The sequence below is a fragment of the Neltuma alba genome, unplaced genomic scaffold (genome assembly GCF_004799145.2).
Source record: "Neltuma alba isolate B1F8T4 unplaced genomic scaffold, ASM479914v2 tig00005953_pilon, whole genome shotgun sequence".
Lineage (NCBI taxonomy): Eukaryota > Viridiplantae > Streptophyta > Magnoliopsida > Fabales > Fabaceae > Neltuma > Neltuma alba.
Window position 1 is genome coordinate 1 of NW_021634292.1, and position 18,539 is coordinate 18,539.

Sequence of the window (18,539 nt, forward strand, 5' to 3'; positions counted from 1 at the left end):
AAATGAAATTCAATTCCGACCTCCAATGCAATTTAGTTGCTTAGTTGATAATAAATTAATAATATTAAATGCATGGGTATAGCCATATATCATATATGTCCAATGGATACTTGAAAAAAAAAAAGGTCTAGCCGTCTGGAAGCAAAATAAAATCTTATCCCGCCACTAATTTTATTATTTAAAAAATTATTATGATTTTGGTCTAATATTATTTTTTATTTAAAATATTTACTATATAATTAAAACTTCTATTATTTTAGTTATGACCGGTCTGACTCCGGTTTAATCCTAATTTGACCAACTAACCTTTAATCCATTATCTTGACCGGTCCGGTTTTTAATACTTTGAAAATTTCAGGTATGAATGAATTTTTTTTTTGATATGAGTAGGGTGTCAATTTTTGAGCAATAAAGCTTGTCTTGCCTATATCCTACCCAAAATAGTTAGAGTTTCTATAGACAGGACTAGACAGATGCAGTTTGTACATATTTCAGGCTGAACATTGAGCAGGGTTCTATATGCTCAAACCTACCTATGTGCACCCCTAAATATTACCAAAACCAGTATAATCTTCTTTACTGTTAATTAGACTTGATTGCTGACGGATTAGCTAAACGTGCGCTGCGCAACGCGTTGGGCTTGACGATCCATAACGCACACACGCTTAGGGAAGTCATGGATGCAGATACCGGAGACTAGTAGCTTGTTTTTCTCTTTCCATTGTTATAAAAAAAACAAATTAGACTAACTAAACGATTCATTTATGATAATACAATAAAAATTACCATTACACGTTTGCAGCGGTGGGTTGACCAAACGGATTCTTAATACGACTAACCAATGTATATATTTTGTAGATATCTATTAAATATTAATATTACTTATCTATTGTAAGCCAATGATCAAAATTTGTCACAGCCACAATAAGAAAAATGTTCTCTGGTGAGAATTATGGGTAAGCCGATTCCTGCATACCCCAACCACTGATAGCCCCTACCCCTCTAGCCAAAAAACAAGCCCCTACCCCATCATCACCCCTAAACTTCATGGCCAAGAAGCGCTCCCAATTCATTGCCGTCCAGTCTCAAACTTGGTAAGCAAGAAGAAGAATAAATGAATAATAACATAATGGGTAATTTTGTTTATTTAGGGATGGGATTCAACGTTTCTTTCCTTCTGCACCAAATTCTTCTAGTTTAATCCGTTTGGTGTTTGAACCTCTTATGTATTCCGTCCAAATTGTAAGGATTGGATTTTGCACTGTTGCACCAGCAGAGTCTTTTCTTCTTCTAGGTTGCCAAAACATAATTTAGCTTTTCTAAAATATATGCAGGAGTCTCTTGAATCCGGAGGAAGCATGCATCCTATGTCAACAGTTTCAATTCAAAGACCTGAATTCCAAAATTCTTTCCTAATGGGTGTCCAAGCCGGGATAAATGTCTAAGAATTACTGCCTCTTGGACCATGTGAGTTTCAATATTCTGTCTTTTCCCTCTTTGACCCCCGGCCGGGATGCGAGACTACATTAAGTTTTGTGTTCTGTTTGATAGCTTGAACAGGGCGATGGGCTCAAAATTCCACGCTATGATGAATAATAAAAAGGAAGAAGTTTCAGTACAGCTTTCAACATCATCCATGCTCGTGGCGGAAATTCTGGGGTGCGATAATCTACATTGTGACGAATCGCAGCCATCATATCAAGAATTGGCTCCAGATAATATGTTCGAGTTTGGGCAATTTGTTGCCCGAGAAGCCATGCTTGATGAAGAGTATTGGGTCAGTAATAAGTTGTTACATAAATATAGTTCTTGTATTTGCTAATTTCGTTTTTCGTGATAGACAGCAGCGTGGCTAAGGGCAGAAAGTCACTGGGAGGATCGAACTTATGAACGGTACGGAATACAGTACTCTAGAAATGTTCTTTCACAAACCTATTCAAATTTTCTACCTAGTACATTAAGAAGTTGGAGAGTGGAGTTACAAGGACTCTAAAAGATGAAGGTGAAACAATTTGTTGTTGCCATTGTCATTCAATTTTAAGCGGGTGTGATTGATCCCCATTGAAGGAAAAGTTAACTGCCTGTGCCACTGATTCTCACTATGGCTTTTCCAGATATATTGATAACTACAAAAGAAAATTTGCGGAGCAGGTATGAGACGATGCAAACGACTTTGATAAGACCCTAAACTCAGTGTATGTGCATGATGAAGTCTGGAATCTTCCAAGAAATTCTTTACGATAGTTGCTAGTTCTTGTGGCCTAGGAATATAACGCAGTAAAGAGGCGATGCAGAGGGCAAACCAGGGAGAGCTGTACATGCATTATCACGGTAACGATGATGATGTTAGATTCTGATTTGGTTGATAATTTCAGGTTGTACGAAACATCTACTTTGATGTGACGAAATGATCCTTTTTGCGTATCAAAGTGCAGATAGACAGTTGATTATCAATATTTTAACTGTTTGGAGTCGATTTTATCAGGTGAATAACGAGCAGAAGAATGTAAAAGGGTCAATATTGAAAAGCGTGGTTGGGACCCTTGATTTGAGCATTGGATATTTGCTGAAGGGAGAGACCTTTCCTGGGGTAGGGATGGGCAGGCGCAGGCTCCGTTTTCCGGGTTTTAGAAAAAAAGAAAAAAGAAAATTGTATTCATTGTCGTTGCGATACAGGAAAATTCTAATAAAATGACACTTGAATTTGCAATTGAAATTCCAATTTGGTCACTGATGATGGCGTTGCTGTGTGAAATCTCACTTTTGCAGGAAGGGGTGAAGGCTCCTCCTCTTCTTTTTCGTAGCATAGACAGAACACCGCCAAGCAGATATGGCTATATCGCAAACTTATGTGTTGCCAAATCAGCTCGTCGGGTGGGCATTGCCAGCAACATGCTGTATTTTGCTGTTGAATATGCTAAATCTCATGGTAATGTAATTTGTTGCCCCTGCTGTCTTTCTAATTTCTTTGCACAAAACAATCGAGTTGTTTACCTGCTAGCTATTCCTCCTGTGTGATTAAATGAGCAGGGGCGGAACAGGCGTATGTGCACGTTGACCCAAACAACAGACCTGCACAGATATTGTACCAAAAATGGGTTTTGAGGTAATTCAATTCTTAATTTGCTCATAATCTAGCTTGCCTCTCATATCACTCTTCTTAATAACTGGCGTGCTTGACCCTTGTTATGTATTGCATGGACTGCGGTTTTTTATTTACACATAAATGCCAAGGATCTTCCTTGTATCCTTTTCAGATGGTCGAACCGGCGCATGATCATTTGTCACCCCAGCAACCGTACTTGCTTCGCTTACATATATAGATCAATCCAAAACATGGTGTACTATATATGATTTGATTGGACACACACCGATGAACAATTATTTGTCTTGGATTGTCAAGGTTTACAAAATTAGATTCAAAACTTCGATAAACTCATGTCACAAGAAACTTGAGCAGACACAGATATGATCAATGCATTCTGATACAGTGCTAATTAAATGAACGATTTTCTTCCGAGATATTCATGCTTAGGAAGAAAATTTCCTTTTCTCAGAAGTAAAATTTGAAAAAAAAAAAAAAGATTCCTATTTTTACGCCTAGCAAGGAAATTTAAGCTCCTGATTTTTGAAAGCTGAATGGATCATATAAATCAAAACACATCGAAGGCAAGAAAGTCAAAAGTCGCAAATCTGTCTGTGCCTTCCCATGACTCGTCCAAAATTTAGTTCTACATCTTAAGCTTAAAATCACGATTCCAAGTTTATGAGAATATCATGCGCCAACCCAAAGGCAAGAATTCTCAGACCACTAAATTTATAGATAAACCGACGAATAGTGCAAAGCATGCGGTTGACTGTCGGGCACTTCAACATGCTGCAACAGAGGAGACATTTTCAAACCAATTATATGGATCTCCGGATTGGAGTGGCCGTTCAAAAATACATCTGTAATCTGCCAAGATGCAGAGCCAACATTTAAAACCTTAACGGTAATTTCTTTGTACAAATTACTATTTAGATCCACTCCAGTAATGTTCATAGTCTATAATGAAAGAGTGTGGCACTACACTACAGAAATACATAGGATCTTATTCATTTATTTACACTTTATTTGGAAAATAAAACTTCTAATGGATTAAGTCCATAAACTTTGACTCAGAATAACTCCGTCTTTATAGTTCATTGAGTTACGGAGTTATAAGGACCAACTTATTCCAAGTCTAGAATCTACTGAGATTTAGTAAAGTTTAGGCACTGAATCAATAATTAAGATATAAGTTCAAATACTAGTTATATTTTCCCTTTCTTTTTGCTATCTCTTCCTCGCAGCGCTTTATTCAGTAATTTAGTTATAGCAAAGGATTCAAACTAATATATAATTATTTATACCTGAGTGCATCCAAAAAGTTTAAGGAGCTTCAGAGATAAGCAACAATCCACAACAAGACCCACTGCACTGTCTGTCAAATTCCGGCACCAGGACAGATCCAGAGTATGCAAATTTTTTGCATGGCTTGCAAGTGACAAGGCTGTGTGGCGGCCAACCTGAATAAAAACAATGCTGCACCCAGTAAGGGCAACAGTATATAGAAGATATAACAGCTCCCGTACTAGAAATTAAACAGGTGACTGATAGCAAGAAGATTAACAGCCTCGATTACCATTCAAAGAATAGACTCATCAGTACAAAAAACCGGGGGGAGGGGCAAACTCCTTGTTGGGTCACTCTTAACAGCCAGACAACGTTGTTTCGGGTAACCCTACCAAGAATGGAGATCAGACTGGAGAATCGAGATGTTAAACTTTATACTATTAGCTCACTTTAGGACAACGTTCCAATGTTCAGCTGCTTTACATGTGTTGGTGACGGCATGCCCAAATTGGGCCCGTTATCTTAATAAACCTAAAGCCTTTACTGAAATCTGTATTTCTTGTATTTACTATCTAAATAATTAAAAATCATATCATTCGCAATTTTTCCCTTTTATCTCATCCCCGATTGTCAGGTGGATTAACCGCATTAATCTCCTATATGTTTGAACCTCTGAACTGCTCTGTGAATCAAAGAGGTCAGAATCTGGAATTGTTCAAAGTGTTTAAAATGTGTGTATGCATGGCATGCACCGCCAAGCAAGAAAAGGTAAACAAGGTACCTTCCTAACATTATTGAGGGAAAGTTCTTTCAACGATTCTCCCACTGTCTCCAGGAAAGCAGCAACTGCTTCATCACTGTTAGAAAAAAGTTATGTCAGTTATTCAACAATCAGAAGGCATGAAGATTTGATGGATTCCAGCTATGAAGCACAATCTCCGGTCAAAAAAAAAAAAAAGCTATGAAGCACAATCAGAAGAATATGAAAATGATGCTATCAACATTCCAAAAGCCAAGACAGTTAGTTACACAGTTAGAAACTCCTACAAGTAGCCTCTGACAAGTAGACTAAATCACTGTCAACCTACAAGAACAGAATCATATACATAAAGTGCATAATAAAACATAAGATGCCCACAAAAAGCATGCGGTGAAAAGTAAAAAAACATACAAAATGAAAATACGAAATGGAAGAAGCCTCGAGATAACAGCAAAACCAAGCACCTGAAGGCATTGCAGCGAAGTTTCAGCATACGAAGTGCTTGACAACCATTTGTTAGATATACCATCGATGAATCTGTTAATTTAGTCAAGTTCATAAGATCAAGCGCACATAACTGAGGACAGTGTTCAGCAATGACTTTTATTGACAAATCAGTCAACTTTCTGCACATTGAGAGATACAAATCAACATTTAACTCACTTAAATACTTGTATGAAAACACTCTTGAGGAGATTCGAAACATTAATAGGGATAGTTCTCATATGGTACTCACACACAATCCTTTAAAACAAGCTCCTTCATGTTGTGACCACGGGCAATAATATAATCCTTGATAAAATCATCACAAATAGTCTGAATACCTGCCACCGACAAAACTTCAAGATGCTCAAGCTTCATCAGTGCAGGCACAATTTGTGCAGCATCAATGCCTTGGCAATCATCAAGATACAACTCTCTCAGAAGTGATCCTAATGAATCGGCCAAGATATAAAGGCTGGTCGATGTAAGAAGAGAGCACTGGCTAAGATTGATTGATCGAAGTGCAGGGGCAGAAGAAACTAGGGTATGCAACCCCTCATCTGAAAGACGGCATGCACCACTGAGGGACAAACTAGTTAATCTAGGTAAATGCCCTGGTGCCTGTGCCAAAGTAGAGCGTAATACATAATCCGGCAAACAGCGACCACACTGATCAAGTTGTAACACCTATTACACCAGTGAATAAACAAGAATTTGACTCCCCTGAGTTGTAGAGTTTGAAACACTAGAGAAACTTAATCAAAAGCAAAAAGGAAAAAGAAAGAAATCTTCCAAAAGAAATAGAAAATGCAAAAACTAAAAGCTACCATACAACAAAAATCAGATGACATAACAATGAAAAGTACTATTAGCAAAAATAAGAGGGGCTTAACATACATAAAGATACAAAAAGGAGAAGAGAAATTGCAATGTCAGTCATCAAGAATAAAAAGCGCTATACCAAGGTTCTCTGAGACTAAGAGAAGACAATAAAATTATGAGGTCCAGTCCCGGGGTTACATCCAAGTCAAACTAGGTTACATAACAAAGCAACTGCAAAGTAAACTCAGATAGAGGCAAGATGTGTATAGACAGCCACATTTAGCTAAGCATGATTAAAGGAGTAATTTCATGTGCCAAACAGAGATCAGCATTAAAGAAAAGCAAAACTTATAAATGTCTCCATCGCACTAAATACTCCATTTAGGAAGAGTATTTCTCATCAAATAAATCCTCCCCATATATGCAGAGAAAGGTATTAATTCATGCACATGATGAATGACATAGAAGTGAAATGCTAAAATTCCAACCTAATCAAGTATAGTGCTTTTGTACCTAGAAGATATTCTAAATAATCTTAGCTTACATAATACAGAAAAGATGCCCACCAATACTAATCCATTAAAGATTCTGACATTCAGGTGACATAATGTTGGTCAAAGGTAGCCCTCTGTTCATCGTGATGCATGTCAACACCATGTTTAGAATAATAATACTACACTCATAATCAGAATTCTGAGTAAAATGTATGACACAGAAATCCAAACATCAAAATATAATAAAATTGCAATAAATACTGAAAGCTATCATATAACTCTAGGAACATACTGCCAAACTCGCAGTGTTGCACATTTGAAAAGATTTCGTAAACTGCTCCTCCGTCATCCATGAGCAATCCCTTAGCCGGATCTCCATGGGTGATCCACTGACAAGAAGTTCAAAAAAATGACTGTTCATTTTTCGACGATTGCATAATAACTGACTCAGCTTATGCCTCAGAGCATCAGGGACATTATTAAGGGAGACGATAGCATCTGCATTCTTGGCAAGAACGCTAATGCATAGTTCTTGCAGTGAAGGGATTGAAAATCTTGCACCTTTTTGCCCTTGATTCTTCTTGGGAACCCATTTTACGGATACAGGTAAACTCCTCTCCGAAGAGACACCATCTGTTTGCGTACTTCTCACTGCTCGATCTTTGATAATTTTCATAGCCGTAGAGAAAGGACCTGGCCATTCTTCAGCTTCATTTTCCACTCTAGCTTCATTAGTTGATCGGTCATCTTCCTCATCTGCTGCAAAATGAGCAAATCGAGCAGCATTTGCCCTGGCTACATCCCTGAAACGTTCCATATATTCGTTCCTTCCTGAACCATACTCTCTTACACTCACGTTTATCAACCGTTCTTGACCTTGTGAGGCTGTATTGTCTTCTAAATGGCTGACATCTTTAGTAATATGATCTTCTGAATTGGATTCCAAGCCCATTATAGCTTCTTGACTGTCGTTAGGTAACAAATCATCACGGCTCAGCCCTGCATCCACATTTTCAATAACATCGCCTTTTTCACTAACACCAACTAACTTTCCTTTGCCTATTCTCTCACCGTTTGATCGTCTTGTATCAACTGACTTAGAAAGATCCATGTGAAGTTCTTTGTTTCCTCTATCTTCATCTCTCATTTTTCGACAACGCTCAGCACCACCAGCAACATCCTTATCAATGGATGCACCATCCATAAAATTATCATCGTTTTGCCCTTGACATTCAGTTTCTTCAAGAGTCTTGTCCACAGGATTGGCATTTGTTCCTCTCTTAGGTATCGTCTTTCCAGACCGTAAATTCAGAAAACCTTTTCTTCTTTCATCTTCCCTGCATTCAAAACTATGTAAACGGACATCCATACTTAACTCCCACTTCCTCTTTGCCTTAAAGGACTTGGGCCCAGGAATCTGCGAACTTGAACCGTGCCAACACGAATTTGATCCGTCTCCTCTCATTTCATTAAACAATTCCACTTTCGCGCGGTCAATGTTGTCCGCGAGTTCCAAATCCCTAATGTCATTTCCGCTGGAGTCCAACCCCATGCCTTGAGCATCCAAGCGAGACACGCCGGGGGCACTAAGCTCCCGAGAAATTTTCCTCTGGAACTCACGGTCCTCGGGAAATGAGCAATCCCCATTTTTACTGAGTGGGGAAGAATCACATGGGGGGCGTGCAGCAACATCGATCCGGGAGGCGAGGAGGAGACGAAGGCTTCGCCTTCGGGCGGGGGCCGAGGGAGTTGGGCTTGGGCGTGGTAGTAAACAAGAAGGAGAAGGTTCGCGAGCATGGGAAGGAGTGATGGGGGGAATGGGTTTAGAGTGGGAGGCCTTGGGGGTAGTTTTGGAGTCAGCCATTCGGCGGGGAGAGGGAAAGAGGAGTAAGCACTGAGCAGACTAGTAATGATTCAGAGCAGTCGAAGAGGGACGAGTTTTCATCTAGGCTTCAGGGTTCAGGATTCAATGAACGCGCGGAAGCTTCTCCCATACACCTCTCCGTATGCCTCTTTCCCGCCATTTCTGACGTACGCGGTACGATACAGCTGAGGCATTTCACCTTGTATTATCATTTAGAGTGAAATACTCTGTCTTTTTTATATTTTTAAAAATATATATTTAAATTCAAATCATTGATTCTGCTTTGAATTTTTTTAAAAAAAAATTAATTAAAATTTATGTTGAACTACTTTTTATTTACTGATTTATCCTTTATAATACTAAATCCGTAAATTTTGGTTAAAACCATTTCAAAAATTTTTAAAAAAATTTACCTTAATTTTATTTTTTTATTTTTAAAAATAGGTTATTTATTTAATTTTTTATTTTTATTTTTTTATTTTTAAAAATAGTTATTTATTTAATATTTTTATCATATAGGGACAAAAAATTAAGTACTTTAGTTAATATAACCATAAAAAATTGAATGAAAATTTGATTAATTTTTTAAATAAATATATAATCAATAAAATACGTTATAAATGTTTGCAACAAAATTTTTTTTAAAAAATTTTAAATTATAGATTTAAATTATTTATATAACATCCCAAACTCACATAATTGATATTATATGATGAAAAATATGCATTTAAATATTTTTTAGCCATTTAAAAAAACCTAAATAAATAAGTTTTAATATGTCATGAAAAATTAAAATTCTATAATTCTATAATATAGTCATGATTTATAAAATTATAACATATTAAGAAGTTTGAAAATACATATATATATTATTTTTTTATTTTATCAAAAATTATTTTTTTAACATATATAAACATTTAAATAATGTTTATATTAAGGAGGGATATTTTGGTTAACGATTGAATGAATGGAAATAGAATTTCAAATATATAAGGAAGATTCATGTAACGTACATTTTAATTTTAAGAGAAGTTTATATGCATTTTTAAAATAGAGGAAATGTTTCTGTAATTTAGGTAAAATAAAGGGATAGTCAATATATTTTACTCTATCATTTATTATTTAGTTTTCCTTTATCCTTTCTTTAAAATTATATATCTTTTTTTAAGTAGTGATTTATTTTTGTTAACATTTATAAAACTCTTTTTAAATAGGTGGAAAATATTTGATTTAGGGGGTGTTTGGCAAAACCAAAACCTAGGTTTCAGAATCACTTTTCCGCAAAACGAGGTAACCTCCTCCACATATTTACTTCGTAATCCGTAAAAGTACTTTTGAAACCATGGTTTAGTTTCTATCCAAACACCCCCTTAATAATAACGAAATGCCAGAGTCACCATCTATCATAATGAGAAACCAGAACCTGAAAAAAGTGCATGGAAACATATTCTGCTTCTGAAGGCATGATAATACTGGGCAAACAACATGGCGAGTTGGCATTTGAGACCTTGTTAGCAAAAGCCGAATAAAAACTGGAAAAAGAGAGAAGGGAGCAAAAGACCTTTCAAACAGAAACGGCTACCATATTCACCACGGCAATGTTGCCTAGAACACAGATGTGCTCCTTAACCTATTCTAAATTATTCACCATCATCAATTATTGACGTGTAACTGTATCACGTTAAGCCAAAGGAAAAGGGTCCTTACTTCTAAGAATAAGGAATAGGATTTTTTTGCCAAATGAGATCAATAGGCATTATTATATTAATATTTGGGAGAATATTTTGACACAAATAAGAAGTAACGGTTCTAGTAACACGAGTAATTCATCCCCTTGTCTTGCGTTACTTAATGCAAGTTATAACTTTTTATTTTTAATATATGTCATTTTGTTGTGTTAGAAAAAAAACCAAAAAAAGGGGGGAGACCAGGAGATTAACTACCAAGCAAGAAAATCACTATTGTGGGTAATATTACTTTCATATTTAATATAAGAGCTGGTTTAACTTTTAATTTGGTTTTAAATAAAAGATCCTAATCTATTTTGTCTTTTATATTTATTTTTTTTTCAAAATATTCGCTTATTTATATGTAGGGTCGCCAATCTTTCACTTCTTTTGATTTTGTTATCATTAATCTTGCAATGCTCAACAGCTCAACTTTGCTGCTAGGCACTAGTAATAGCAAATGAGATCATAATTCAAGGTAAATAGTAAATTCATGCAACTTTTCCCTGCAGCGCAAGGAACATTCATCCAAAGCTAAAATATAGTCATCTACAACTAAATTATCCAGATATTTTTATAAAACTAAGAGTTCCGTAGATAATTATACTCCAATACAATAAGTATGAGGAAATGAAAAATTAGATATATTTAGAGCATTTGGCAATAATTATTTCTCTTTCTGGGCTGATATTTGTTTCATATTACCTCATATCAATATCATTAATATAAAATCTAATTTGACATTTAATTTGGTTATAAATATAAGACTCCTATTCATTTTGTCTCTCATATTTATCTATTTTTTTAAGGTAGTCTTTGTAGTAGTTGCATATGTTAAATATTTTATCAAATAGTAATTCTAGCTAATATACATGATCAACAAAGATATTTTAGAAAAAAATAACACATGTTTATTACAAATAACTAATTTAATTAATTTATTTAATATACTGAAATTAGTCAATTAGTTTTTATATTAAAAACCGGAAATAGTATTTTGTTTAGATTCATTGAATATATTGGCTAGGAAGTTATAAATTAAAATAAAAATAGACCGCATATTAGTAAATTCTAGCTGGGGAAGTTCTATTTTTAACAAAAAATATTAAGATTGAAATTTCACATGTGAAGCTCTTCAGACGTACGTAGGTGACAACATTAACAATCCATTAGTGAGATGCATGGTATTCCGTTTTTTGTGGGCGTGTGCGTCTTTCTTTTTGGGGGGGGGGGGGGTTGTTGTTACTATTAAAGTCTTTTTTTTAATTTTTTTTTTCAATAAATACGCAACCAACATTGACAATAGCCACTTGGGTTGTGGGATTTTCTTATTATCTTGGTGTCTGTTCTCCCTACAAAGCTGAGGAATGGTGAATGTTAAAGGGTCTCAATCTAACAATTCAAATGGGATTCAACAATCTTGTAGTGGAATCTGATAACCAGAATTTAATTCACTCCCTCACAAATTGGAATTCTCACTTTACAACTTGCTCGACAACTTTGCTAGAGGTGAAGAGGTTGCTTTCTTTACTGACAAAAGTTCATCTCCAGTATGCTCATAGGAAGTGTAATATCATTGCAGATGCTCTGGCCAATATGGGTTTTACTAGCACGGCCATCTATGACCCAGCTCCTCCTAACTTGAGGACTATAGTGCAGAAAGATTTATTGGGATTGCAATCCCCTACTAGTTAGTTTTCTATTTTAGGCTTTTTGCCTTCTTGTATACCAAAAAAAAAAAAACATTGACAAGAGCCGAAAGAGTACAAGATATCAAACAGTGGACATCAACCTTTCATCAACCACCAACTCTTTCATCTAAGGTGGTCAGCTAGAGTCCCTCTTTTTAGTAAGATTAATACTACTTCCGGTCTTTAATATAAGACCTTATTTGATTTTTATTTCAATCTTAAATATAAGATCCCAATTCATTTTGTCTTTTATATTTATGTATTTTTTCGAAGATAGTCCTCCTAATAATGGTAGTTCTAGCCAATACACTTGATTAGTAAGGATATTTTAGGAAAGACAACACCTATTTATTACAAATAACTAACCTAACTTATTTTCTTAATTTTCTCAAATTAGTCAACTTGCTCTTATAATTAGAACCGGAGGTAGTATGATAATTAACAATCACAAAATTTGAAGATGTCAATTAAGGACCAAATATTCCTTATATACCATCAATACTTTGGAAAGCAAATTCATTAATCCATTAAGGGTTAAGGTGCGGATTTAACAACTATGTTTTACAAAAAGGACAGCTGGCACCATTTACTTTTGAAGGGTGCTAAAGTAGACACAAACATTAAAAAAGAGTGCTTTTTAACCACAGCCGTTGAAAGGCCCAAACGTCTACCCACTTTGTGTAAGTGGGTTCCACATCTTTCTCCACCTGGCAAGTGTTAAGCTTCGGACATTTCAGACATGGCAGGTAGAGAGTTCAATGACTCTATTAATGTCCGAACGCCTTCCCCTGCAACCACATTTATACCCATCAAAGAAGGCGAAGACGCAGGAAGTACACGAAGTGAGGTCTAAAAGTGAAGTTCATGGCATCATCATCGTCCTCGTCGACGACAAGATACAGGAGAAGGGTTGCTTTATTGAGGCAACCTAGTCGCAAGGACAACTACGAACCGCCGATGAGGTATTGCCATCATGGGTTGGTAGCTCTCCAATGGATGGCGTGGACTGATAATAACCCAGGTAGGAGGTTTTATGGCTGCCCAAATTGTGACCAGGTATGAAGTGGTTTTCTTGCTATGAAAAATGCTATTTTCTTCCCTGGTTCCGTAATTGAAATGTTGGTATTGAACACGACGGGATGGGGGATGTGGCTATTTCTCTTGGCATGATAGGGACTTTGGTGAGAGGGCAAACACTGTGATCAAGGAGCTATTAGATGATATTGACAGACTATATGATGAAAGTAGCAGAAACCAAAGAGGAGAGCATGGGCGGATACTAAGTGAAGAGCTTAATGTAATTCATAGTGAATTGAAGAAGCTTAAACGCAGAAACGAGCTGAATGATGTGGAAGTGAGGAAGAGGGAAAAGAAGTTTAGAAGAGCAATGTTAGTGTCTGTAATGATATCAATTGCAGTAGTTGTTTTGTATTTGACAAAGTAGGAGTGTGTGAAATTGATTGCAATATATTTGTATGCCAGGAGATATGGGTTATGATAGCTGTTTTGTAACAATTATGGACCACTTCATGGTATATTTGATGAAAAAATTATTCATGTGGTGAAGCAATTACTGATCCAACAATTATATAACAAGGGAAGAGTATTTGGTGGTAATTTTGATGGCAATAATGTTAATTGAAATAATAGAAGAGAAGAACATATGAATTAAATAAAATGTAAAGGTAACCTAATTAATAATGAGGAAGTGAAGATGTAACATAAGATAACAACCTTAATTAATTATTAGGGGTGTTCACGGGACGGATCGGGACCGGGACAGGCCCGTCCCGGTTCCGTCCCGATGAACAGTAACGGGACAGATTTTCTGTCCCGTGTCCCGGCCCGTCCCGGGGTTGTCCTGGTCCCGGTCGGGACGGGACGGGACCGGGACGTCCCGAAATAATTTTTTTTATTTTTTTTATTTTTTTTATTTTTTAATTTTTTTTAAAAAAATTTAATTTTTTTAATTATATTTTTTTGAGCTTAAATCTTATAAAAACATCTTTTTTATTTGTTTGGGCACTCTTAAACAAAAGCTCAAAATATTACATATAATAGTTATTAAAAACTCTAAACAAAAGCTTTTAACACAATAAAAACTTGCTAAAAATTCTAATCATCAATAATCTCAAATCATTAACAAATATAAAAACTCTAAATAAATATATCCATAGTTCCATACAATAGTCTCAAATCTTAAAAAATATGAAAAAAATATGAAAAAAATGATATTATATAAAAAATTAAAAAAATTAAAATTTTTTTTTTAAAAAAAGGAACCGGGACGGGACGACCCCGTCCCGTGTCCCGTCCCGTCCCGGTCCCTTTTTTGTCCCGTCCCGGTTTGTCCCGTCCCGAAAAATTTCGGGACGGATCCGTCCCGTCCCAATAAGACCGGGACCGGAACGGGCCGACCGGGACGGGCCGGCCTTGAACACCCCTATTAATTATAATGGACATTTGTACATGCCACTAATGTTGCTAAAAGAGTTACATCACATAGGACTCGCAAAATAAGAAGGCATCCATCTGAAAGACTAAGCATTGGTTCACCAAAATATAGACCTAAGAAGTGATAATCCCATGTAAAAGGCAGTGAGGTAACCATAATCCAAGTAATGAAATACGTAGTACAAAATAGTCAAATGCATAGTCTTAAATGTTTCTAAGCAATCTAAATGTCAGAGCTCTTAGAGTTGGTCTTACTTCTTGTCTTTATCGTTTGGCTCTGCAGTTGGAGATGGGTACTTGAAATGCTTCGTTGGCCCTTCCACATCAACCCAGGAGGTGTAAATGGTAGTGTTGATGGCTGTGAAACAGTGGTCCCTTGCCTAGTGAATGGTATCCTCCTGGAACCCTTTGGTGCAGTGCATTTTAAAGCTCGTGATAGTCAAAGTTCTTTCTCATTTGGGATTGGAAATTTACTCTGAGGGTCCGCGTAGTGTTGTATATACTCCTGTGTAGTACCCTCCTCAATGACCACCTCAAAACGCATTCCAGGCTGCACAAGTCAATGACATTGCTTAAACGACGGTAAGTTTGCATGAATTAAAATGGAAGAGACTAGTGTCCAGTAATACTTACATTGTAGACGATTCTCCCAGTTCCCTCATCAATTCTTATACCCATTCCACACTCAACTCTGGGTTTGTAGACAGCCCTCTTTCTTGCTATGTGTTTGGAAGGTTTGGTGGTTGTTGCGTCGATGGAGGATGATTTTTCGACTATTGGGAGGGTAAAGTGGGATTGAGTGGTTGCTGTGAAGGTGGAGGGGGTGGTTGCTGTGTAGGTGGACTATGTGGTTGCTGTGAAGGTGAAGTAGGATTGGATGGTTACTGCATTGTGCCTTGGTTGGCTGTTTTCCTCCTTCTACCAGGTCGAGGCTTATTTGAGGGAGGTGCCTAGAAAGAAATGAAAAGTTAGCTTATAGTTATTGTAATAAATTAATATAAAGAAATTGGCACAAGTTACCTCTGTGCAAGTGCTTCTATTGTGCCCAACTTTCCTACAGAAGCCACATTTGTTGACTTGTCCCCGTTTGCTTACTCTTTCAACAAGTGGTGTTTCTGAACCATTGCTCATGCCAACTTTACTTGAGGTAGCTTGGGCAACTTTCCTAGAGGCAACATTTGTCCTTCTTGTTACTTCTTCTGTCCTGATTCTTTTTTTTTCCTTAGTCGTCCAGACAATGTGCGCTCAGGTGGTGGTAGCATAGGGATAAACTGTTCTGTATCCCAGAATTGTTTGCCCCTCACAGGTGCAAACTTTGTCCTATAACTAGCAATGTAGGTGTCCTTGTGGTAATAGCGTGAGATATGGGTGAGGGGCTCTAGTTTACAATAATACATAGCATGAATAGCATGTTGGCATGGGATTCCAGTTAAATCCCATGCCCTGCACGTGCACACTTTCCTAGTGAGACATACCGTGTGCCTATCTTGTCCCTCAGTCACCTCAAATTGCTCATCCTCGTTGAAAAAAACTCTACACGTAGAGGACAACAACCTATTTGCTTCAAATAAGTCCAGACATTTTGGACTATAGTTGCCTTTCCAATTCCTCACATTTTGCTTACTCTCAGCCCATTTTTCCATCATCTTAACCCTTATCCCATCAAACATTCTAATAACAGGTAGATATCAATATTCATCAATCCAAGCATTTAAACTCTCACTCATATTGTTGTCTACAACCCAAGACAAGCATCTATTACTGAAAGGAGTTCTTACCCAAGCAGATGTAGGGTATGACACCATTGCTTTAGCTGCCTCTTTGTTAAGTGCTCTAAGTGCTTTGAGATTGTCTTTGAATTGTTCTTCAAACATACTCCAAGCACAAGAGAAAATTTTTTTCTTCATCTCGTTCCCTCTCTACCTTTTGCTCCAATTAGCATAAATATGCCTTGCACAAAGTCTATGCTCGGCCTTTGAGAGTATCTCTGTCACAACATGTTGTAATCCCTGCATGTATAGAACTAGTCAATTAAATGCTCTCATTAAAACCACATAAGTCATATGTAAATTAGCAAAGGTAACTAATCATACCTTCTACATGTCTGACATGAAAGTTACTTTGCCACCATTGTGAAGATCAAGTGATATCCTAAGCAACTAAATGAACCAACTCCAATTCACACCATTCTCTTTATCAACCAAAGCAAATGCTAACGGGTACAATGAGTCGTTAGCATCTAAACCAACAGCAGTTAACAGAATCCCTCTAGCTTTACCTTTCAGAAATGTTCCATCAACTCCAATCAATGGTCTACACCTAACTTTCCAACCAACCTAAACCAACAATTTTGACTCGTCAGGACAAATTGAAATATAAAACAACAAATTAACAGATTATACCATATGTGACAGAAATCTAAACATCATACCTTTGCTGCATTAAAACACAAATACATTCTTCTAAAAACTCTTTTCCCTTGTTCCAAAGCCTCGTTACTTATCTCCACACTAATATCTGACCCAGGATCTGACACTTTCAGTTCATTGTAGTAAGCTTCTAACTTGGAGAATTCATCTACGAAGCTCCCATCCATGTGTTGTATTATTCTCTTCTTTGCCCTCTTGCACTTATGTAAGCTCATGTGGACCTTCAACTCACGCTCAACATCATTCTTCATTTCACATATGCTGTAATTAAGTCTCTCCTGTATTTTCTCCTTGAAGTGCTTGGCTAGCCACTTCACACTTGCCCTAGGGTTCTTGAAAACCCTACCACACCAGTGCTCATTGCACAATGTCTTCACCTTGTAGCCCACATTATTCCCATCTCTCGATGCATATAAGGTGAATGGGCAGCCCTCTTCACATATTGCCTTTAATAACCTTTTCTCACTTCTAATAATTTTGATATTCACCCCTTTCGAAATAGCATAGCTGTCTATGGCGCTCCTGAGCTCATTTAGGTCTAAGAAAGTCATGCCTCACATAAAGAAAGGCCGGTCTCCCAAGCCCTCTAACACGCTAAGCCCAACGCTTTCATCTGGAGGCTCACAATCTTCATTAAGGCCCATATCCTCATCTTCCTCTTCACTATTTTCAAATACTTCAAAATCATCCACCAAACTCTCCTCAGTGTCAGAGCTGGCACTATTTCCAACATAATTTGAATCCTCGCTATCAGAACCTTCTTCATCCTCACTATCTCCCCCTTCCTCACTTTTATCCTCATCCTCATCCTCATCCTCATCCATAACCAATACTCTTTTCCCTTTGTCAATTTCTCCAACAACGTCATCCTCACTATCTCCCCCTTCCTCCCTATGTTCAGGTAAATCTTCAATTCCATCATCATCTATCTCTTCTAAACCATCTACATCTACACACTCAATCACCTCTTGTTCTGGATCTCTATCATTTTCATTGCCCTATTCCTCTTTGTCATTTTCATTGCCCCCTACCTCTCTCTCATCTTGATTGGCCTAGACCCATCTCTCATTTTCCCTACTTCTTTTTACCCACTCACCTATGCTTCCATGCCCCTCACTCAATTTTTCCTTCATCCTTTGCACACTTCGTTTTGCCAAATCAAACATTTGACTCACCTTTTTAAGTAGCCTCACATGCTTCTCTTCCAATGTCTCGTCCTTCTTAGCCTTCGTGTCGTCTTGTCCATTTGCGTCAACATTGCCCCGTTTGACAGGAACATTATCACCCTCGTTTGTCGCCATTCGCACTGCAACAAGTAAATCCCCAAATTTATTAAGGGCTTCAATGCCATTTCACTATTCAACTTAAAAATACAACTTTCTGTCTAAATCGATGCTTACCTGTGAAGAATCTGTTGTTCCCTCATCCGTAATCCTTTAA

The 18,539-nt window shown here is 37.0% G+C and overlaps 2 protein-coding genes and 1 pseudogene across 3 annotated transcripts; 1 reads left to right on the plus strand and 2 right to left on the minus strand.

Moving 5' to 3' along the window:
• The first annotated feature begins 1,015 nt into the window (after window positions 1–1,015).
• Window positions 1,016–3,476, plus strand: LOC114749127 (uncharacterized; annotated as a pseudogene).
• A 132-nt stretch (window positions 3,477–3,608) lies between these two features.
• On the minus strand, window positions 3,609–8,415 carry LOC114749126 (DNA repair protein rhp7-like). 2 transcript variants are annotated; one of them, XM_028937608.1, is made up of 6 exons: window positions 7,227–8,415; window positions 5,872–6,305; window positions 5,600–5,761; window positions 5,157–5,232; window positions 4,393–4,548; window positions 3,609–3,877 (listed from the first exon to the last, which is right to left on the minus strand). In XM_028937608.1, exons 1-6 carry the CDS (start codon window positions 8,397–8,399, stop codon window positions 3,818–3,820), a joined length of 2,061 nt encoding a protein of 686 aa, XP_028793441.1. In that variant the 5' UTR covers window positions 8,400–8,415; the 3' UTR covers window positions 3,609–3,817. The 2 variants fall into 2 exon arrangements, with proteins under 2 accessions (XP_028793441.1, XP_028793440.1); XM_028937607.1 differs by having other exon boundaries at window positions 3,609–3,955.
• A 7,445-nt stretch (window positions 8,416–15,860) lies between these two features.
• Window positions 15,861–17,650, minus strand: LOC114749123 (uncharacterized). The gene is made up of 4 exons (XM_028937606.1): window positions 17,102–17,650; window positions 16,854–17,006; window positions 16,594–16,679; window positions 15,861–16,341 (listed from the first exon to the last, which is right to left on the minus strand). The coding sequence occupies exons 1-4, from the start codon at window positions 17,648–17,650 to the stop codon at window positions 15,861–15,863; spliced, it is 1,269 nt and encodes a 422-aa protein (XP_028793439.1).
• Window positions 17,651–18,539: the final 889 nt, after the last annotated feature.

What these genes read in the sequence shown, in the direction of transcription:
- LOC114749126 (XM_028937607.1), bottom strand. Translation starts at nt 8,399, where the DNA reads ATGAGAGGAGACGGATCAAATTCGTGTTGGCACGGTTCAAGTTCGCAG. An exon ending in CTTGTTTTAAAGGATTGTGT is followed by an intron (nt 5,762 to 5,871) that starts GTGAGTACCATA and finishes CTCAATGTGCAG; the next exon opens with AAAGTTGACTGATTTGTCAA. An exon ending in AACTTTTTGGATGCACTCAG is followed by an intron (nt 3,956 to 4,392) that starts GTATAAATAATT and finishes GCATCTTGGCAG; the next exon opens with ATTACAGATGTATTTTTGAA.
- LOC114749123 (XM_028937606.1), bottom strand. Translation starts at nt 17,650, where the DNA reads ATGACTTTCTTAGACCTAAATGAGCTCAGGAGCGCCATAGACAGCTAT. An exon ending in TGTGTTTTAATGCAGCAAAG is followed by an intron (nt 17,007 to 17,101) that starts GTATGATGTTTA and finishes TTGTTGGTTTAG; the next exon opens with GTTGGTTGGAAAGTTAGGTG. An exon ending in TATGCTAATTGGAGCAAAAG is followed by an intron (nt 16,342 to 16,593) that starts GTAGAGAGGGAA and finishes ACCTGTTATTAG; the next exon opens with AATGTTTGATGGGATAAGGG.